The sequence below is a fragment of the Colias philodice genome, chromosome 12 (assembly GCF_061535455.1).
Source record: "Colias philodice isolate Cphi_HAF_F1 chromosome 12, ilColPhil1 Martin Lab GWU primary, whole genome shotgun sequence".
NCBI classification, from domain to species: Eukaryota; Metazoa; Arthropoda; class Insecta; order Lepidoptera; family Pieridae; genus Colias; species Colias philodice.
The window spans coordinates 1776563-1800079 of record NC_143097.1 but is presented as its reverse complement, the minus strand read 5'-3'; the positions used below and the strand labels follow the sequence as shown (position 1 = coordinate 1800079).

At 33.2% G+C, this 23517-nt stretch overlaps 4 protein-coding genes across 4 annotated transcripts; 3 read left to right on the top strand and 1 right to left on the bottom strand.

Annotated features, from left to right (window-relative positions):
* Positions 1-492: 492 nt before the first annotated feature.
* On the top strand, positions 493-2966 carry LOC149483798 (uncharacterized). Its single transcript, XM_089701995.1, has 3 exons — positions 493-811; positions 1913-2011; positions 2504-2966. The coding sequence occupies exons 1-3, from the start codon at positions 635-637 to the stop codon at positions 2798-2800; spliced, it is 573 nt and encodes a 190-aa protein (XP_089558121.1). The 5' UTR covers positions 493-634; the 3' UTR covers positions 2801-2966.
* A 383-nt stretch (positions 2967-3349) lies between these two features.
* On the top strand, positions 3350-4829 carry LOC149483797 (uncharacterized). Its single transcript, XM_089701244.1, has 3 exons — positions 3350-3527; positions 4241-4339; positions 4452-4829. Exons 1-3 carry the CDS (start codon positions 3363-3365, stop codon positions 4752-4754), a joined length of 567 nt encoding a protein of 188 aa, XP_089557370.1. The 5' UTR covers positions 3350-3362; the 3' UTR covers positions 4755-4829.
* A 3257-nt stretch (positions 4830-8086) lies between these two features.
* On the top strand, positions 8087-13060 carry LOC149483796 (beta-1,3-glucan-binding protein-like). The gene is made up of 9 exons (XM_089702016.1): positions 8087-8217; positions 8817-9095; positions 9564-9727; positions 9933-10087; positions 10427-10575; positions 10843-10961; positions 11462-11588; positions 12183-12331; positions 12786-13060. Exons 1-9 carry the CDS (start codon positions 8097-8099, stop codon positions 12984-12986), a joined length of 1464 nt encoding a protein of 487 aa, XP_089558142.1. The 5' UTR covers positions 8087-8096; the 3' UTR covers positions 12987-13060.
* Positions 13061-15282: 2222 nt separating this feature from the next.
* Positions 15283-23010, bottom strand: LOC149483795 (beta-1,3-glucan-binding protein 1-like). Its single transcript, XM_089701951.1, has 9 exons — positions 22824-23010; positions 20462-20686; positions 19578-19975; positions 19233-19366; positions 18059-18225; positions 17533-17677; positions 16268-16347; positions 15895-16037; positions 15283-15514 (listed from the first exon to the last, which is right to left on the bottom strand). The coding sequence occupies exons 1-9, from the start codon at positions 22936-22938 to the stop codon at positions 15326-15328; spliced, it is 1596 nt and encodes a 531-aa protein (XP_089558077.1). The 5' UTR covers positions 22939-23010; the 3' UTR covers positions 15283-15325.
* Between the last annotated feature and the right edge of the window lie 507 nt (positions 23011-23517).

Genomic DNA, 23517 nt, shown 5'->3' with positions numbered 1-23517 from the left:
CATAATATATTCTCCAGGATACGAATCAACAAAATCTTTCACAATACTTTTTATCGATTAAAATCAGGTAAGGATACGAATGAAGAGAGTTAATATGACACCACAGATGATAATTAAGATTCTAGATGTTTATATTATCAAATATCACATTTGTCAAGTCTAATTTATATTGGTTTGTTTTTACTTGTCTGAGTTAAAATGCTCGTAGGTGATTTAGTTGTAAATTTTTAATGCTCTCGAAGCAACTATACAATTACATATAGCATTTTTGTTTACGTGTTATTAGAATTTTTTTTCGGAAAAAAATTAAAGTCAAAATCATTATTTGTTTCGTTGTAACTACGTTGTACAAAGGTTATCTTTGTTTTAGTCTGTATGTTCTTATCAATTTATAAATACTTGCTATATTGTTTAACTGCAGTCAATTGAGTGTGATTTTATCAATTTTAAAGTGAAGTTAAAAAAAGTGTGTCATTAATTGAACCTTGATAATACGGAAATTGAGGATTTATGAAATTACACAAGAAAATTGACATTGGGGCGCCTATCATTTACAACACAATTTACAATTTGCTTATCTCTTGAAATACCCAATCTAGTAGTATCTTTAGTAGAATTTGCATTAATTGCTAACATGTTGAGAGTATTCCTTAGTCTTATTTTGGTATCAAGTACGAAAGGTTTAGCGGAAAGTGAGAGATATTTAGATGCCCCCGAGAAAGTTTCTGTCACTGCGATGCAGCCTTCACGCGTGTTTGTGCAATGGAGCTCAGTGTGCCAGAGGGACGATGATCCTGTTATTGGTTATAAGGTAGGCTAAATCAAGTAATTATTAAGCTTATAAAATCCGTAAGAAATTGGTCTGTGCGTTTGTCCATCTGATAGACATTGTCACTGATACGTTTGCAAATCAAAGATTTTGCATTATGCTGTTGGAAACGCTTTTGTACCATAATATCATGTCTTTGGAAACCTTGTTTACCTTTTACCACACTCCGGACACTCCGTACAAAATAATCGTTTTGACATTCACACTGTAGAGACTGAAAATGTGTGTGTTAGGTTAACGCTTTATGGTTGGCACATTTGTGACTAGCGTAAAAAAGTTCGCGTTTTTCTGATGAAATACATCCGTAAACAGCACAATATCTAACCATTTTCTACAAAAAACGATAATCACAAATCCAAAATAATAAAATTACTTTAAGTCAATTTGATTAATGTTGTCAATCTTCGTTGCGTATCGTCCCTGTAGAAAAATGTGGACCATTTTAGACTGATCGTGCGGGGTGAGGTATTTAATTTTGGCGGGAGGCGGAGAGTGTCCGTTCTGTAGCATTTAGCTACTATTATGTATTCTGTGCTTTTACAGTTGTTTCTAAATTTCATTTGATCATAGATTAAGAGCTATTACGCACTGTCGACCTGCAGTCGCTGGCGACTCAGTCGCCGGCGACTGTGACTTACTATAGTTTAAATAGGGGCTTGCGCACTTAGTCGTCAGTCGTCCAGGCGACTCGGCGACTCGCCGCGTTGTGGCGACGCACAGGCGACTGGCGGTCGCTGGCGACCAATAAAAGCACGGCTTCAAATGGGAGCGTTCACACTGCAAGCAACTGTCGTAGCGACTCTTGTATGACCGGATTCTGCACGAATGTACTTATAATACTGTCGCTCGGCTTGGTTTCCTGCCCCTAGTTTCTCTGTTTTGGTCGCCGAGAGACTGAGTCGCCGGCGACTGGTCGACAGTGCGTAATAGCTCTAACCTGACACCCTAACGACAACCTGTGAAGAAATAAAGGACAGATAAGAATCTTGGGATTCCATTTTACCTTCAATAACCTTTACCTTTAGTCCATAATTCTATTATTAACAAACACAAACCTCAACATACCCAATTGTGGTATTTCAGATAATACTATCTAAGGTACCAGAGTCATCGGAGACTCAAGCAGAGCTAATAAACGCAGATGAATTTCCAGCATTAGTAAGGAACGATAAAGCGTTACAGGTAATAATATCTGAATAACCACTTATCCTACTGAAATTAATAAACTTGAGACTTGACTATCACAGGGCTATATACGGCTTAGAGCTATATAGAGCTGATTATTTTATAGCATACTGTGATGAAACTCAGAAGCAAGTAAAACATAAATTATTCACGATTGCTATTGACTGTGATGTTTTGTTCTAGTTTCCGTTAATGTTATCAAAAAGTGCATTATTATCAATACTTATACAGTATGTTCACTGAGTTGCAAAGTAAACAAAATTACAATTATATGTTATTTTTAGTTAAATATATCTGGATCTCTATCAAACTTTGTTGAAGAAAACTAAAACAGAGTCAGAGCTATGACTGTTCCTATGAGACACTTTACTAGTTTTACCCAAGATCTCTTAAATGCAATATACTCAATGATTGATAAAGAAGTACCTAAAAAATACAATCACTACCAATGTAGCTATGTAGCGTTAAAAAATTATCATCTTTTTACAGGATTTCAGAATAAACAATACTAATGCAGACATGAGAGAAATTATCGTCGACGCTGATTCAAAGAACGCCATCGTTGATGTTAAATATAACACGCTTTACGAAATACGAGTTCTTGCCTTTAAAATTGACGTTAACGGACCTCTGTCAGAACCTATGAGGATTAAATTGTTAGATTATGCAGATTATTTCAGTTCAGTAACAAGGACTCTGACTGGATGTCAAATATCAGTACGTACAGATGCAGTGGCAGGGAAAGAAAAAGAAACATATCCACACATCTATAATTCGTTTTTTTAAAAGAAACAAAATTTACTCGAACGAAATAACTCTGATGAAATGGAAAAGAAACGACGGTTAATTATATTTTTAATTTAAGAATAATGAATAGAAAGAAAAATAGTTGATATATTCAGAATATATTGAATGTTTGTAAGCGATGCTATTCTGTTTATTAAAGAGGATATTGAACTCAATAATTTTATTTTTCACGTACTTGGCATATGGTATCTGAAATAAAGAATTTGTTTATGAGATACTAGGACAACGTTTAGGTACACACGAGGCGTGTCGTGTCTAAGCACATACATCTCCGCAGGCTAATTGAAGGAAAAATTTCATATTTACGTATTCATTTCTATCTTACGATACGACTACCCTAACACCTCGAATGCGAAGGGTCTCGATCCGATTAACTATTTGATGTGTAAAAACCAAATTGACATAATATTGTAAATTATGTTATGCCTATATATAAACGGGTTTCAATGCTTTATATGTTATAAATATTGGCGGTCACCGGAAATTGGTAGGAAATATTAATCCTGCTCATTATCACACCGACAGTTCTAGACATTACATCATGAAACGCGTATTATTAATTTTATATTTAAGTAGGATAATCGTAAGTGCTTATGAAATAGGAGTACCAAAGATAATCAGTGTGTCAGCCTTGGATCCAGTAGGATTCTTTATAAAGTGGACAGTTGTGAGCAGCATCAACCGAGACCCAGTTCTTGGTTATAAGGTGAGCTAATTAATTAAGGTTCTCTATTACCAAAGAAAGAAATCGCATAATGATAAGAGTGATAAGACTGCCAGTTCTATTTAGTTTTAAGAATAGTTTCTTAGTTTTGCTTTATCATTCTAAAGTTTGTGAGGATGTGTGTGTGTTTGTTACCCTTTCACGCAAATACTACTGAAACGATTACAATGAAAATGAGCACACATATAGAGGGTAACTTGGATTAACACATAGAATAGGTTTTATCCCGGAAATCCCACGGGAACGGGAACTATGCCGGGTTTTCTTTGAAAGCGCGGGCGAAGCCGCGGGTGGATAGCTATAATTAATACATAAGGATGTATTTTAACCAAATTTCAGGCGTTCGTTGAATTGAATGAACTGAATTGATTTTCACTAAATTTAAAATCTTCTTTGGAGATTTTTATTTTATTCAATGACAGTGTCAAATTTGATATTAAAGAAAACTAGCGGTTCGCCCCGGCTTCGCCCGTGGTACCTACATGTTCACGTTTTTTTTCTTAAAAACTATCCTATCTCTCAAGTTGCATCGAACTGCACATGGTGTGCGAATATTATTATAATCGGTTAAGTGGTTTAGGAGTCCATTGAGGACAAACATTGTGACACGAGATTTATATGTGTATATTAAGATTTGATCATGTTGAAGACGTTGTGAAATTAAAAAATTCTGTAAAAAAAATATTTTGTTTTAGATCAGACTGTGGGAAGTCAAAGTGGACAGTCAAGGGTATTTAAAATTGGTGAATGGGGAAGAGATGCCAGGATTACTTTTAGAGGACAGGCCGTTAGAGGTAACTTTTGCATGATTGACCATAATAAAGAAGGGATAAGGGATTAAGGGGTTCGACATTTCAATCAGTCTAATCGAAGTCTTTTATATGAATGAAGTTTTAATTTTTACAGCCGGTGGATAAAGTTAAACCACCCAAAGGACAACCACGTGAGGTGATAATAAACGATGTATCTACTGAAAAGGCTAAAATCTATAATGTGAAATACAACACACTATACGAGATACGTATATTAGCGTATAAAAATGACCAAGAAGGTCCGATGTCAGAACCAGCCAGGGTAAAAATAATGAAAGGCGACAAATATTTTGTTCTTATTCACAAGAGGCCGGACGAAGACTGCGTGGTGTCCATCGCTACAAATACAACTATTTCTGATGAATCGTATTATCACTTGGAGACTATGTATTTTTAGTTGCTTTCAGTTGGATAGCTTACAGTTGACGGCATAGTGCTGAGTGTTATTATTTTATGGGCCTCTATCGTTTCTATCGGTCTCCACGTGAAATTGGAATCTGTCAAAATTTTAGTGTTGTATCTACGTGAAATTGGAATCTGTCAAAATTTTAGCCAGGTTGGCGAAAAAGACATTACATTAAAAACAAAAATTGTGTCGAGTCACTCTACGTTGGTAAATATACGTATAATAAGAAATACTGGTGGTTTGAATGAATCTAAAAAAGTAACTTCGCCCAAACCCAACCCTAACCCTCAAAGAGGCGGCCATATCGCGTTTAAGCAATCATAAATTTTCTTAACTAAATGTTATTTTAAAAATCTAATATCCTACAGCTGAATCATCAGTATTATTAAAGCTTAGAGGAATTTAAAAGTAAATTACGTTATCATCACAAGGTACCATTTTTGAAGCACCGTTCGTCCGCCTGACGAACAGGGCGATGCAATTAACTATTTGATGTTTAATAACCAAATTGAACTTTTTTAAATTGTCTTACGTTTATATATAAACGGGTTTCAATGCTTTATATGTTATAAATATTGGCGGTCACCGGAAATTGGTAGGAAATATTAATCCTGCTCATTATCATACCGACAGTTCTAGACATTACATCATGAAACGCGTATTATTTATTTTATATTTAAGTAGGATAATCGTTAGTGCTTATGAAATAGGAGTACCAAAGATATTCAGCGTGTCAGCCTTGGATCCAGTTGGTTTCTTTATAAAATGGACAGGAGTGAACACCTTCGACAGTGATCCAATTCTTGGCTATAAGGTGAGCTTCGATCAGTTATTAGGTTATTACCAAAGGTTGTCGGGAAGAAATTGCTAAAAGCGATAAGACCACTGTTGTATTTGGTCTTGAGTTTAGGTTGTTTGTTTTCTTTGTCTTTCATTTATGTTAATGAGCAAACATTTTCAACGAACAATATAATATAGCTGAACTGATTTTGATAAAATTTGGAATAGAGGTTTCTTTTAGCTTCAATGTCATTGTCAAATTTGATATTCTAAAAAACTTGAACATGTTAAAGTTGCAGCGTAAAATTTCATTGTATTAAAAAATTATTATGTTATAGATCAGACTATGGAAAGTCGAAGAAGACAGTCAAGGATATTTAAATTTGTTGAATGGGGAAGAGACGCCAGGATTGCTTTATGAGAGTAAACCTTTAGAGGTAAATACTTTATTACTATATTGTATTATAAACCATACTAAAAAAGAGAGATTAACCGTAGCAAGTATGTCTTTATTTTTTAATTAAAAACTAATTTTTTCAGCCTATGGATAAAGTTAAAGCGCCCAAAGGAGAACCGCGGGAGGAGATAGTCTATAATGTAGATACTCGAAAGGCTAAAATCTATAACGTGAAATACAACACACTTTACGAGATACGAATATTAGCGTATAAAAAAGACCTAGAAGGTCCAATATCGGAACCAGCCAGGGTGAAAATAATGAAAGGTGACAGCTATTTTGTTGTTATTCACAAGAGGCCAGAAGAAGCCTGCGTGGTGACCATCGCTACAAATACCACTATTTCTGATGAATCCTATAACCACCTGGAGTCTATGTATTTTTAGCAACTTGAGAAACTTGAAAAGCGTCATAGTCGTTTTCACTCGCGATTTAATTCATGTGAATTCCATGATGAATATGATGAAAATAAAATGTCCCGCATTCTCGACTAAAAACTACCGCTATTCGCATTCATAAGTTTTGAAAAATAAATACTTTTTTTAATGCAATTTATTTAATTAAAAATGTAATAAAATTATTTTGTCCATATATAACTTTAGTAGATAGGTGCTTTATGTAACAAAATAATTTTTACAATATTATAAAATAATATCATAAACCCGAATTTATATTAAAATTAAAATTAAAACATGATTGCTAATTTATGTAGCCTACGCAAGGGCTTATCCATCAGCCATTTTCCATTTGTCTTTTGGAATACAATGTCACTTGTGTATCCATCGTAGTCTAACTTTTTGTCGTAAATCGCAGCTTGATACTGGACAAACTCTATTCTTGGGTCATCTGAAATATAAGCAAGAAAGAAAAAATATTTTTTTGCCACATATACACTTACAACTACTTTTATCAACTTCAATTAATAATGTTGTTATAAAAGGGAGAAGATAATAAGAGCTCTTAGACTCTCCGAAAAAGAGCTCGATTGGCTCATAAGGAATGAAGAAAAATTGGTTGATTACACTCTCTTTTCTACCTACATTTAGTAAACTATAAAACAAAAAAGAAATGAATAATGATCACAGAACTGTTAAGACTTTAACCATTAAGAGTTGGTAATTTTTAGGCTTAATCCGAAAATTTTAGGATTCCAGCTATTGATAACAGGATCCTGAATTATTTACTATAACGTAATATTATGTTCTTGTAATTAATAGCCAAAATGCAATCGGTGCAGCCCCTTTTTGAATTTACAGTCAGACGCAGTGGAAGACTTTATGCAGTGAAAAAAAAAGATTACATTTTTTATAACCATCTTTTTTAATTAGATTAATTGAATTAATCAATTAGGTAATTAAATCATAGATGTATATTCATAATGTTCGGTTTGTCAACAAAATAATTTAGTATTATAGTATATACATTGCGATAACTGATTTAATAATGCTATAATGGTAATGTAGAGGTACAAAACTATAAGAAGGAAAACACGTTTCAAATACGGATACATAACAAGTGTACTTTAGTATGCGGATTGGGTACTATTCATTGAGATAAATAAATGAAAAGTCGTATTTTCTTATAATTTTGCTTATTTTATATGATTGGGCAGTAACATAAACAAAAAATATACTTTAATTTTATTAGTAAAAGCATCAAATACCTGGTACAGAAATTTTCAATCCCTTAGGTTTAAAGGCTTGTATACTTATATTAAATTCAAAAGGTTCGTCTGCTAGAGCTAAAGACAGCCTGCACAAAAAACAACCACAGTGGTTTCACTGCCATTTTTCGACTGAGGTCAAAAGACAGATAGCGAGATATCGAGCATTTAAATAAGTGATAATGACCTTTTACTCTTTACCTTTATGACCTACTACCTTTGATGACCTTTTACTATATTTATACAAGCTTACTACTACTACAGTCTGCCATAAAAAAACCTTTTTCATCATCATCATCATTATTCCTGCATATACTTGTCAAGACTCATTTAGCACAAGGACTATAAATATAAAATAGGTTATATTTAGCTTTAAAATTACGTATTTGATAGCCACATAGCTCGCTATCTGCCTTTTGACCTCAGTCGCAAAATGGCAGTGAAACCACTGTGGTTGTTGTTTGTGCTATCTTTAGCTCTTGCAGACGAACCATTTGAATTTAATGTAACTGTACAAGCCTTTAAACCTAAGGGATTGAAAATTTCTGTACCAGGTATGTGTTGCTTAGAGATATTAAGGTATTTTTTTTATTTATGTTACCTACTGGTCACGCATAGAAAATAAACAAAATGATCGCTATTCTTTATTCAAAATACGATTTTTTATTTATTTATCTCAATAAATAGTAGCCAATACGCATACTATATTACGCTTGTTATGTATCCGTATTTGAAACGTGTTTTCCTTGTATTTTTCGATTTGTACACGATAATAATATAGAAGATACGTAACCATAATAGCATTATAAAATCAGTTATCTTACATCACTATCACTACATAGTATAAAACAAAGTCGCTTTCTCTGTCCCTATGTCCCTATGTCCCTATGTATGCTTAAATCTTTAAAACTACGCAACGGATTTTGATGCGGTTTTTTTTAATAGATACCTAGAGTGATTCAAGAGAAAGGTTTTCGTATATAATTTATTATGTTTTAGACAAAGCGGGCGAAGCCGCGGGCGGAAAGCTAGTATTCTATAATTATAACTTTTATTGTCAACAAATAGAAGATTATGATTATTCATTCTTCATTCTATGATTAAATTAAAAGTATATATGGCAAAAAAATCTTTCTTCTTGCTTATATTTCAGATGACCCAAGAATAGAGTTTGTCCAGTATGAAGCTGTGTTTTACGACAAAAACTTAGACTACGATGGATACACAAGGGACATTGTGTTCCAAAAGACAAATGGAAAATGGCTGATGGATAAGCCCAACCTTATTGTGAACATAAACGACACCATCATGTGTACATACTTTGTGACTCAAAAGTTCCACATCCTCTTCGATGATAATATAACAGATGCTTCGTATATAACAAAGATCCTGGGCAAAGGATATAGTGATATGGTCAGCGTAAAGATACGTGGTAAGTTTTTAAAGAGAATATCACGATAATCTTTGTGAGGGATAAAAAATATCCAACATCATATTGGCCCTCTTCACAATGGGTGGCGTTGACCCAACAAATGATTTTCGATGTGTGCCGTCATTACAGCGATTATAAATAAACATCTACAATGACGGATGATGTCTATGTCTATTACATTTAGGGCCTCAACACTGTCGTGATTGCCTCTACTCGCCCAACACTGCACATTGTGAAGAGGGCCCATAAATGTATAACCAGGTTTCACACTATTTGTGTGTTTAGACATTTATTATTATCTCATGCACCTCGCCAAGAAATGGAAGATTATTTGAAGTTAGCTGAAATTATTTTTTTCTTAGCAGCAGATAATTGAAGTGAATTGTGAAACAGTGAGTTGTGATCAATCCAAACAAAAGCATTGCTTTAATTTTTTGATTATTATTAAAAAACATCATATTTCTTCAGCATTGGAAGAAATTAAACCAGTGGTTAAGAAAAATGAATGTTTCGTCATATCCAAAGTTCCTGGGAGAGATGTATGTTCTGATGACGTAATTTTTGAGGAGAACTTTGACACATTACGCGAAGATTTCTGGAACATTGATCAGTATATTCCCTATGATCATCCGGTAAGTGATATTTTATAACTGCTTAAAATAAATATATAGGGATACCTAATGGAGTTCATCGTTTATTATCACATAAAACAATTCTGGAATAGCAATTTAATTCTTTTTAAGAAGCAATATCTTTCAGTTTGATAACAGTCTTCATCTTATACTGTTTATACTTTTTGCCTTCTGATTTGTATATTATTTTTGTTTATTATTACAGGAACATCCCTTCATATCGTATCAGAAGTTGGAAGGTGCTAACTCAACAGTTTTTGTAGAAAATGGTTCACTCCATATTCGGCCAAAATTCCAGCAAAACTTACCCGGGTTTGACGAAAGTAGTTTGTACAAGGGGACTTTGGACCTGACCAGTGAGTATGTATTTATAATAGCAGATTTATAAATGGTTCTAAATTAATCACTACATACTAATTCTATTTCAAAAAATAATATACCGACCGAATCAAGAACCTCCTATTATTTTTGAAGTCGGTAAAAAAATGCTCGTCGGCGTCTGTCTGTTTGTTAGGGATAAAAACAAAAACTAATTGGCACAGCCAATTTTATTCCCGATTTCACCGATAGGTAGCGTGCATAGTAGCGTGGTTCTAGTATAGGTAATATTTAAGCTTTGGTGCATTGCTTTTTTAGAAAATATGGAGACTTTTCATTGCAATACAATGAAGGTGAATGATGATAGTGCTATTATTTCAGCTGTACGGGTCGTGTTTGTAAAGCTAAAGCCATGGGGTCAAATATTCTACCACCGATAGTGAGTGGACGGATAAGATCTAAATTTGCATTCAAATATGGTACAATACATATTAGAGCAAAACTACCTATCGGCGATTGGCTCTACCCAGGTACATATTTGTAATAAATTATTATGTAATACATTTGCTTTTTTAACTGCTCTTCTTACGAGAAATTTAAAAACTGCTGAAAATAAATGCATTTTTGTAGATTTGTATATGTATAAAATTAATTTCCTTTTGTTTTAAAGTTATTCTTATGTATATAGAGTTATAAATTTATATAGAATAGAAAAAGTTCGATCACGAGGCGGGACTCGAATCGAATTTTTTATGCCATAAAACCAAAAATATCAATTTCTATACGAAATATTTCAGAAATCCTTTTAGAACCGCTATACAATAAATATGGAAGTTTACATTACTCTTCTGGAATATTAAAAATAGCCATGGTCAGAGGTAATACTGAGCTAAATAAACCAAAGTTTAATAGTCAGGTACGTATTTTACCTAATAGCTAAAATGAAACCAATTAATCGTTATAATATCTTCTGCATATCTTAACGACAGCTCAATTTAAGTTTTTTTACTTTTTATAATTTACCTTGTATTAATTTATAGTGTTACTGTTTTATTTGACAACGCGGTTGGCGCAGTGGTAAAGTAACTGCCTACTGAGCCGACGGTCCCGGGTTCGATCCCCGGTCAGGGCAAATATTTGTGTGATGAACTCAATTATTTGTTCTTGGGTCTGGGTGATAAATCTTTATATGTATTTATAAAATATTATATTTATCGTCGCCTAGTACCCACAACACAAGCCTTAATTGAGCTTACTGTGGGACTAGGTCGATTTGTGTAATAATGTCCTTTAATATTTATTTATTTATTTATATTTGTATTAAAATAAATGCTTTCTTTCTTTTTGCCTTTACGTATTCAATAGACTAAAACAGTTTTCTTCAGAATTTTGATGAATTAAGATATTATTTAACAGGTATTAAAAGGAGGTCCCGTTTTAAACTCACATTGTAAAGGTGCGTTTGATTTTTACTCTAAAGAAACATCCGATGGACGATCGTGGGGCGATGACTTTCACAACTATTCAGTAACATGGTCACCAGGTATTTAATAACTTTTGTTATCTAGTTGTAGTTTCTGTGGTATAGTGATCTATGTTATGTGGTTATTCGCCGGTACGTTAATATGATCTTATGGAATCCTAATTGTACCAAAAAAATTAATGCATTAACACAATTTATGTATTTGAAAGCATGTTGTAGAATGTCAATAACTCCCGTGATATGCTTAAATACTTGTAGTAGTTGAAAAACCTATTCCTCATCTTACAAATAATTTTGTTTAACAAAAAGATTACAGGCAAATGAATCAAAATGTCTTGCCGTTTATTCTTAATACATTATGTCATCGTTTATTTGAAATTTAATTATTTCGATACCTATTTACTTGTAAGAACCAAATCGTAATAAGATAAGTGTTGTGATGATCATAAATAATTATTTCTTTCCAAAAACTAAACCGTCTTCCAATGTTCATAACTATACAACATTTGGGACCAATCAGAAGGTAGTTTCTAATAAAAAAAAAATTTAAATCGGTTCTACCAGTCGAAAGCTCTGAAGCAATTAACGCTAACAATACAGTCAAATTAAGAACCTCCTCATTTTATTGAAGTTAGTTAAATAAATGGGTTTCAGCATCAATAGAACTGGCTGTGGATGGAAAAACTTGGGTGACATATAAACCGGGCTCTGGAGGTCTCAGGTCTTGGCTACCGAGAAACTGCAGAGGGGACTGGTACAAACTGCTGGACGATGCTCCCAAAATTGCACCTTTTGATGATTACGTAATTATTTTTACATTCCTTTTCACTCTCCAGACAAATGTTTTCTATATCTATGTCTCACTCAGTTGTAGAATATGGTTAATTCTAAATTCTGTCTATTTTATAACGAAACGATTTGTAGCCTAGTATTTTACTTTTATGAGCCATGTTATTGACTACAGATATTGCGTTATCTTAAAAATAAAGACGTGTGGCACTCGGGGACTGCCGCGGTAAAGCTATTGCATAGCATGCCTTCAAGCCACACCTCCGTGCCCGTCGGAGTGGGGAGCGTGAGGTTTTTTCGTTACGGAATTTCTGGATTCGGTCCCCGCGCTCAAGGCCCGCGATAGAAGCTATGCAATAGCTTAATATTATATGGTATTTTTTTGTCATTAACTAGAACCTGTTGAATGAACAAAAACCAAACAGTGTACCAAATTCAATTATTGTTTTAATAGTTAAACTCTTCCAGTTTTACATTACCTTCGGAGTGGCTGCTGGCGGCTTCTTCGAATTCCCAGACGATCTGGTGACTGGTGATGGAACACCTAAACCGTGGAAGAATGGCGATCCCAAAGCGGTCTATAACTTCTGGGATAAAAGAGATGAATGGATCGACTCGTGGGATGATCCTGAACTAGTTGTAGATTATGTTAAAGTTATAGCTTTATAAGTAGAAGAAATAAATAGCTAGAATAGTTCAGTTTAGTACAGATATTATAAGATAAATATATATTGAAATAAAGTTATGTGAATTTGTGTTTCTTTTTTGTCGTATCTTTGATTTTTTTCCCGTTTTAATCGGTTGTTCGTGCGATTGATCTTCCGTTCGTGATAATTGGTAAGTATATCCTTTTTATTTGTTAAAAACTTTTATGGAAAAAACCTTTACGACTTTTTATGTTTTGAAGAAGGAAGTCTATCGGTGAATCGGTCCAAAAAGATGTTTATTAATTAGTATGAAATGCATAAATCGGATATCTTACCTATAAATTACTACCTGTGCTCCGCGGTTTCACCAGCATTGCTCCGGTCTTGTAGGTCTTAGCGTGATGATAGGCTATAGCCTTCTTCAATAAATGGGCTATTTAACACCGAAATAATTTTTCAAATCGGACCAGTAGTTCCCGAGATTAGCGCCTTCAAACAAATAAACTCTTCAGCTTTATAATATTGGTATAGAATAGAATATAGCCAGTATAAAAACATGTCAATAAATGTGAGATGTCATAAAACGTTAAGCAGTGGGGAATATTCATGTTTTTCTTTTTTGTCTTAAATTAATAGTTTACTATTCTATAACGTAGAAAAAAAAATTAATGGGCTTCAAAATACTCTAGATATTTTTATACTTAAATGAAATTTAAGCAGTTCAAACGCTGTACTGTGGAGTGATGAATACAAGGTCTTGTCAGATGACGTCACATTTCGTTCGACCAGTGGTGGCACGTTTTGGAAGTTTGAATTTCGCTCCCTTATTTTGCACATTTTGAATATTATTTTAGGGTTTAAATAATAAGTAAATAAAAAAAATCCTTTTCATTATTATATTAAGATAATAACTAATAAGTATTCGAGAAAAAAATATTTTAGGCCATTTCAAATTTTATGCATATTCCCTATTGTTAACGGATAACATAATGCTTTACATGATTTGACGTTGGATAAATAATTTTACGCGGGAAAAACGGAGCGAATATTAAAAATGATTTCCTAGTTTTCTGGTGCGTACGCTAATCTTTTTCTCAATAGAGTATTAATTATATGGCATTTTATATTTATTTACGAGCAATATTTTCGACTTTACTTCATGTAAAGCCTGTTTTATTTAAAAAATGGATTATTTTTTTATCCGCTTATTTTTCTTCAATAATTGGACTGCTTCTTTCTGCAATCAAGTTTTTTTTATAACCTTGAATATTTTAAATAAAATTAGCGCGTCCAAACAAACAAACAAACTCTTCAGCTTTATAATATTAGTATAGATTATTAATCATTATACCTATAAGTAATGATGAAGATGAAGAATGATTCTTTCAAAGATGATAAATCTTATTTAAAGAACAAGCTTTTACACTTCATCAGTATTATTGTATACTAGCTTTCCGCCCGCGGCTTCGCCCGCATTTTCAAAGATAAACCGCATAGTTCCCGTTCCCGTGGGATTTCCGGGATAAAACCTATCCTATGTGTTAATCCAAGTTACCCTCTATATGTGTGTTAAAATTCATTGTAATCGGTTCAGTAGTTTTTGCGTGAAAGAGTAACAAACATCCATACATCCATACAAACTTTCACATTTATAATATTAATAGGATAAAAAGGTCATTATCATTTTCATCTTTAACTTTTCAAAGTGTGATACATGATTATTTATTTATTACTAGAGGTCCGCCCCGGCTTCACCCGTGGTAGGTACATATTTCGCAATAAAAGGTAGCCTATGTCCTTTCTCGGGTATCAAAATATCTCCATACCAAATTTCATGCAAATTGGTTCAGTAGTTTAGGCGTGATTGAGTAACAGACAGACAGACAGAGTTACTTTCGCATTTATAAGTTTAGTAAGTATGGATTTATATGTAGGCGATCCTCCTATTTATGTATTTCAAAAGTTTTATGTCTAATTTTTGAAATATCAATTCATTCTTAGGGCAATTCATACTATGTTCTAGTATTTTTATTTCCTTCTGCAACGGTGCATTTACATCATGTGGCATTTAAATCAAACGAACGAATGCTCATTGTAACCCCACTATGTCAAATTATGATCACGAAATAATGCTCTTGCTCTAGCGTTTTATGCAAATGCACCGCAATACAAAAAACTAAAGGTTTTTGCCACAAACGTTTTTATGAAATTTAATTATTATATTGATCGAAAGATCAATCCGATGAACAAACCATAAAATTTTAGTACTCATTTTAACTTCGGAGAAAAAATTCAAGGATACTTACAACAAAAAACAATTACAAATACACATAACTTTATTTCAATATAAATATATCACATTTATAAAGCGTATACTCTAACAGAATCTACTCTCAAAGCGCTCGTATCCGTGAACCAAGTTGGGAACCACTGGTCCCTGGCCTTCCAGAATTTGAACATGGCTCTGGTGGACCTGTTCCTCCAGGGCTTGTTTGGAGTGTCTGCGAAGTCGTGGATACCGCCTACTCGTAACCCGAGGGAGATGTAGAACTGAAAAATAAAAAAAAATTGTATTGTAAATGAAAAAATGATCTACATTGTACATAGATGATGATGTACTTACATACTAAAATATGCTAGTCTGTTTGGATTTTTTATTTTTATATTTGTTACTTACTGTTAAATGTTTATCAAATAATATTTGTTCTTATCTGTAGCAAATTTTATCGAAAATATGATGAGTTGTATTTAAGTTTAAACTTTAAAAACATAAAAGAAATTAAGGAAAATTTAATTAAAATTAGACAGAAATTAAATTGGTCTGTTGACAATTACCGCCTTTTTTACCGTTTACTACGTTTTTAAACCAAAGACGATGCAAAGCAATTATTAATTCATTACATTCTACCTAGAATTTCAAGGAATTTTACCATTTCATCAAAAGGTGCCATAGCAGATCCCTGCAGCCAATGATTAGCAGCCTCTACGTGATACTTAGCTGCTTCCTGATAGAAACCCTCCCCGGCATCCACTTGCCCGTACTTATCACCATCCACGTATAGTTCGATTGAATCTAAAACAATAAGAGAATATGTCAAAAATACAAAAAAATACTGCATTTTTTTAACAATGTAGCCAATTTAGGTACTATTGATGAATACGTTTAAAAAAATTCCAGGAATTTTTATATTAGAGTTTAAGATATTCGTCTCATGGACCGATTTCAAAATTCCACAGTGCAAGGGAATATAAAATTAGTTCATAGACGTTTTATAATTTAAATTTCACAAGCAGGAAAAATACCTGGTTTCCAAATTAAGGTGTAGTTGTGATATGCCTTGTTCCAATTATCGTATCCAATCTTTTCCTTTAAATACATGCTCCTGTAAAATAATTATTTAAATTAATGGCTACAATACCAAAACGTTGATAAACAGTAAATTTAAACCCATTAAATTATTTTCTTGTCACCGATCCTTAAAAAGCATATTGTTAAAACTTTAAACAAATTGTATAAAATTTAAGTTTTTACTTTTTAGTTTCAATTTATAATTTAACTTTTCTGAAAAATTGTTAAAGCGGTGCGTGCCTGCCTGTAATTTAGATACGTAAATACTAATGTTTATTTTAAGTTAATTTTGAATTGTTTGAACAAAAAAATATGTATCTAGTTGGTAAGCCTTTTTTTAAATAACTATACAAAAGTTCAATTAAATCCGTCCAATTAAAGGGCGTCTAAGCAGAGTCTAAAACAGTGTAAAAAGTAAAAACGTACAAGACGTGAAGGTGATAAAAGCGTGTTAAATCAGTTCAACATTGAAATAAGAGAGCAAATGTTAACTATCATAATTGAATAAGATATATTAACCGTATAACTAAAGATAATTCACTATTCAAAAAGGTATTCAATTAAGATAATTAAGAGTGAAAAAATTCATCCGAGCTGCACTTTTTCTTCCTAATGAGAGTTCCAGTGAAGGAAGCGATGGTAAAAATGCGACTCAAATTCTTACGTTACGTGAAAATATTCTAGCTAATACTAGTTTTAACCGACTTGACAAAAAATGAAGATTATAGCTTTGGCCTGTATGTCAAAAAGTTTACTATTTCCTTCAGTAATTAACTATACAATTTTTAGTTATTTCGCTAATAGAAATCGTTTTTTCTGAGTGACATACTATTATAAAGTTTTTATCCTGGGCTAAACGGTTAGCGAGCAAAATTTATTAATTTATCGTTAAAAAAGAATAATTTGTTAACTGATTTTTGGCATTCAGTGTAGGTAATCTGAACTTATAGTTACATTTTTTGGAACATAGAATTGTCGCAATTTATTTTTTAGACTTATTAATCTTAATATATATAAATCTCGTGTCACAATGTTTGTCCTCAATGGACTCCTAAACCACTTAACCGATTATAATAAAATTCGCACACCATGTGCAGTTCGATCCAACTTGAGAGATAGGACAGTTTAAACATGTAGACCGTACCACGGGCGAAGCCGGGGCGGACCGCTAGTTATCATGTATGTTAAAAGAAAAATTAATTGTCATTCTAGAAATTACCTAAACGGATCTTCGTCCGACATAATAGGGCCTCCAGTGAGTTTCTTGGCAAACTCAACGTTCCCTTTAACCATGGCTATTCTCAAAAGGCCAGACGCATACTGCTGTCTTCCGTAGTCATTATATAATGGCTCCAGTTGGATCTCTGTAATGCGAAATTGCAATGGATTTCGTGATTTGAATAATAAATCCTGAGACTTCGTATTTAAGGTGCTAGGGAAATCTCTCCTGTGTCTGGGAATGCTGGTTGAATATAATAAAGGCATAAACTAAATGAAGAGAAAGATAAAAATTAAGACTGTCTTTCACAAAATGCTAACTGAGCATTAAATAGGATATCGTTTACTTTTTGTTCAAGAACGCTTTTTTCTACACGTAACAAAATCACAAATTATGAGGAAAATTTGAGCCAGACATATTATAAGCAAATTATTTGACACATCAAAACTAGGGTGGCTCAATCAGGGTGATTCCATCCTAAACTACTTGGAGTCTCGTAAAAAACCAAACAATCAACGAAACTTACCCGGTATCAGCCAATCTCCAAGAGGTACTTTAGCTACGACTTCCACTTTACCATACTTGAAGCCGAATCGTTTTTTACTGTTAATTTTTCCGGTTATTATCGGCGGGAGGATCTCAGGACCAAATGCTTCCCGATAGCACTCCCTTGATCCAATTTTACCAGTACATCTGAAATTATTCAAAATCTTAGATAACCATATTGTTATGTACAATGTAGGTATGTACCAATGGGATTGGTAATTGACAGATTCGTATGAGGTTGGGTAACAACTGTATTGGACATTTGCATTTCAACATTCAGTTTGGGACTATTTTGAGTTGGAAATTAGGAAGTTGGAACGCTGTATTTGCTAGATGAAGTTTAATCAAAATTAATATACAAATGTGAACGAATTTCTTATTTGAAAATGATTTTTTGCTTCGTTGGCAACAACTAGTTATAATTTCCGAAAATTTAAAAAAAATATTCGGTTGATCTTATTGTATGATCAATAGACTTAGCTATAAAATGTACCTATGGTTCAAATGACGTAAGTTGCAATATGCTAAAATAAATGTGCGAAAAAGAATATACAAATACAAAAATTGTTTTTAATTTGATATATTTATTATGTAGAGTTAATGAAGTATCTAATACTGGTGCAAAAACTGTGTAATTAAGGACAGCAAATATGTAATTAATTAGCCTTTGTACAAAAGCCCAATTTTCCTAACTTGTTCATAATAATTAATTACCATTGATGGATTATAATGAATAATCCATAAGCGAATTAGTCGCTAATTAATAACTAATTCTCGATAATTATTTGTTATAAGAAAAATTCGTAAGATATATATATATATTCTATAGATATTTTTCTTGCCAAACTTGGTACCATTGTTTTTTATTAATTGTTTTTAGAAGAAGAAAAATACAGTGAAGACAATGACATAATCAACATAAGACTAGAGTATAAAAATTTAAATGTGATTCTTATTATTAGATATATTTCTGTTTTCCGATACTAGAGTACTGCTAAAAGGATGGTCTTCCGCGACTTTTGCTTCAATTAATTTTAAGAGACATTTTGTATGTAGGTATGTATGTTTTTAGCAATAAAATAAAAAAGAAATGTACAGACAAGGTTTCAATACGTATGTATAAAATTATAAAAGAGGCAAATTGTATTTCTTACTTTTGAGTAAGGTCCAGAGATCCCCAGATAAATCCATCACCATACTTTGATTCCAAGGTCATTGGTTCTATAATTAATTTACCACTGTCCGTGCGTACGTTTCTATCATATAAATAGACATTGAATGGGTAATCCTGAAAATTTTGTAAAATTAAATAAGATGTTTGATAGTAATTGGGAGCTCACTAGTAAAGAGTCAGCTAAATAAAGAAATAATAAAGTATTTAAGATGTGACCAGAATAATCATTAGAAAAGAAACACATTATTTAAACGTAATGTTAAAGTTCATGTACAATCATTTTCCTAATAAGAAACTTGAATCAAAAAGATAAAAAAATACATACAGGTGCTCCAGGCATTTTGATTTCCGGAGTCCAAACTCTTCCCTTATCCAGATCCCCATCGAAAGTATCTTCGAACAGTAGCTGTCCTTGACAAACGAAGCCGGGAGTCGTCACTTTACTCAAGGATATCTTACAAGGGTATTTGTACGGGTCTGTGTTGAATTCTGTAGTTGGTGATGGAGGTGCCACCGTGGTAGTGGTAGTAGTAGTGGTGGTAGGAGGTTCAGTAGGAGGTTCGGTAGGAGGTTCGGTGGGAACTTCGGTAGGTGCGTCGGTAGGCGCGTCGGTAGGCGCGTCGGTAGGCGCGTCGGTAGGCGCGTCGGTAGGAGGGTCTGTGAACGGAGCCTCTGTTGGTGGTTCGTTTATTCTAATGGGATTGCCATTTTCGTCGACGTATCCTGGAAGGAATAGTAATATAAGTTATTAAAATCGTGTCATACCCCCTAGACGCCCGTGTCCCAGCAGTGGGAACGCATATGGGCTGTTGATGATGATTAACATCATCTTGATTTGGTTCGCTTAAGTATGTTACGTTAGAAGTTATAAATATAATCAGATAATGAGATAATTAAATTAAATATTATTAACAAATTCAGGCATTTAATTAATGCTAATAGAAGGAAGCTTTGCATTAGGTAATGGAAATTAAACAATTGATGATTTAATGTAAACTTTACGATTTTAGCTGTGTTTAATTTAATGTATACATTATGAACAACGGAAAAAACTATTTTTTTTTATTACCGGATTGCTCACTGCTAATTCAATCATCGAAGATATGTCAATATTGGTTTTTAAGCACATCTTCACACTTAAAAAGACTAAAAAAAGATGTTGTTCGTTTATTAGATGTTGTTTATTTATTTATTTATTTAAATTCTTACCGTCAACAGTCCATTCACCATCGTTCTGTCTATAACCCAGGCCATCCTTGATAGCATACGTCCAGAAGTATATTTTATCACCAATCTTTAGCTCAACATTATTATCTCTAAATACCCATTGACCGTTTTCTGGTTTGCTGAGATCAGCAGACCATGTACCGGCTTCTAGACCTTCCATTTCTTCGTTGAGTTTGCCATGGAAGGCAACAAGCGAGAAACCATCATCTGGAATTCGTGATTTTACGTGTTAGAATGTTTTAGAGTTTTCAACAAATTATATTTTTAACCCCAATAATAGATTTTCTAATGTGTCTGTGATTCCGGGGGCTGAGGCATTAAAGTGAAACTTTTATTACATCGTCTCAAACTTTTTGGTCTGTGTAGCGCATGTCGCGTGACGGTCGGCTGCCGAGTAGGTATAAAGCAGTGTAATGTACGATAATTATCGTACAAATACGTTTTGTGCCTAAGTTTCACTTTTACCGTGGTTTCATAAAACCCCACAACATTTTTTAATACTCCTTCTAATCTATAGAGTACTTGATCGCGTTAATCTCAGTTCACTCACTCCTTTTTATTGAGTGAGTTTAGGAAAAAAAAGACGGGTTGCACTCCGGGAGTGCCGGCAGAAGTGAAAACTTGATTATTAACGTTGAGCATGTTTGATATCCATCCGTCTTACGCTTTTTCGATCAGGTCACGTGTCCTGGCGCGAGTTTAAGATTTTATACCGATTACAGAAAAAGTGCTCAACGCCGCTAAAGAAGTTTTCACTTCAAAATATATCATGACGCTAAGAACGATTGAAGCAAAGAAATGCTGGTTAGAACGCGGGGCACAGCTAGTTCCATCAATCGTTAAAATCTACTTCTTATAACTTATTTCTTTAATTTGTATAAAATATAGAAAGTTTAATCTGACCAGTAATATTTATATTTTGCCTTTAATAAACTCGAAAACATAAACGTGTTATGACAAACATATGGTTTTCAGAAAAAAAAAATATAGTGGAAGTATTTAAAATATTTCGATTCGATTTGATCATGGAAATATTGAAATGTTAAATTTAATGTAGACTTTAGTATTTTGTCAGTTATTAAAACCTTATGGTCACATTATGCTTATATATTACAAAACAAGTTAATTTTTTAGACGTTTTTAAACCGAAATGTTTTATTTCCTTTGCATAGGTATTATTTATTTTAAATTAATAGATACCAATTACTGATGATATTATCATACCGCTATGTTAATTGCGTTCTGTGGTTTTGAGCATTAATTGATTTTGTATACAGTAAAGCTACATAAATCGAATTTAATTTGATAACTATTTTATTTAATACTAGCTTTCCGCCCGCGGCTTCGCTCGCGTTTTCAAAGAAAAACCCGTTCCCGTAGGATTTCCGGGATAAAATCTATCCTATGTCCTTTCTCGGGTATCAAAAAATCTCTATACCAAATTTCATGGAAATTGGTTCAGTAGTTAAGGCGTGATTGAGTAACAGACAGACAGACAGAGTTACTTTCGCATTTATAATATTAGTATGGATTCGAATCATGTAATACACTCGTGTTTTTAATTTATATATAGCAACTAGCTGTGTCCTGCGGTTTTACCCGCTTTACTCCGCTCCTGTTGGTCTTTGCTTGATGATACATTGCCTATATTCCTCTATTCCTCGATAAATGGGCTATTTAACACCTAAAGAATTTTTCAAATCGCACCAGTAATTCCTGGGATTAGCGCGTTCAAAGAAACAAACAAACTCTTCACCTTTATAATATTAAGTATATTTTTGTGTTGCGATACATCTAACATACAACTTACATTGAATGCAGGTTTATAGCGTAGTACATAATATATGTAATACATAACATACTATAAATTGTGCAATATCATTCTACACGTATTACAGTTTATATTATAATTACTTGTCTGTTTTTTATATTGTTTGTCTTTTATTATTGTTTTTTTTTTTTAATAGCTAGTTATTATCAACTAGATTTCCGCCCGCGGCTTCGCCCGCGTTTTCAAAGGAAAACCCGCATAGTTCCCGTTCCCGTGGGATTTCCGGGATAAAACCTATCCTATGTGTTAATCCAAGTTACCCTCTATATGTGTGCTAAATTTCATTGTAATCGGTTCAGTAGTTTTTACGTGAAAGAGTAACAAACATCCATACATCCATACATCCTTACAAACTTTCGCCTTTATAATATATATATTAGAATATTAGATATCGACTTAATGTCAGTATAGTGTATAAGTACTACATATTAAAACATAAAATAAGCCTTATTTAACGTTGCATTTATTTTAATCCTTAATTGAGAGAGCAAAGAAAGTTTCAAAATACATTACCGGGAATAGAAACTTTTAATCCTTTAGGGTAAATGGCCTCAAACTGAGCCCGAGGCACTTCATAGCAGAACACGTAATTAAAACTCAGATACACTAATAAAAAACTTATTTTCATCTTTTTTTGCTAAATTATACGATTTATTTATACGTAGACGTCGTGACTCGTGACCGATCTCTGTAATAATGACTAAAGTGTATATGTATTTAAATATTTGTTATGGTAATACCGGATTTCAATGGCTTTTTTAATTGGTCCTGTATTCTAAAACACGGTTCGATGGTCATGCTAATATCAAGGACAAGCCAGGTTTTACGGGGAAAAACGGAGTAACGGGATATTTTAATATGTTTAAAATTTAAATGTTTATACTTTAAGTGTATTAGAAAAACCATTTTTTTGTCGTAATTAAATCTGGTTGTGATAAAGTTGGCATAATAATCAAAAGTAATATCCTTTTTTTGACATGAAGATTTAAATTTCAATGGTCAACTCATATTTATCATGTTTAATCCAACCTCTTGTTAAGCTATTGCATAGCTTCTATCGCGGGCGTTGAGCGCGGGGACCAAATCGAGAAATTCCGTAACGAAAAAACCTCACGCTCCCCACTCCGACGGACACGGAGGTGTGGCTTGAAGGCATGCTATGCAATTGCTTTACCGCGGCAGTCCCCGAGTGCCACACGTCTTTTTT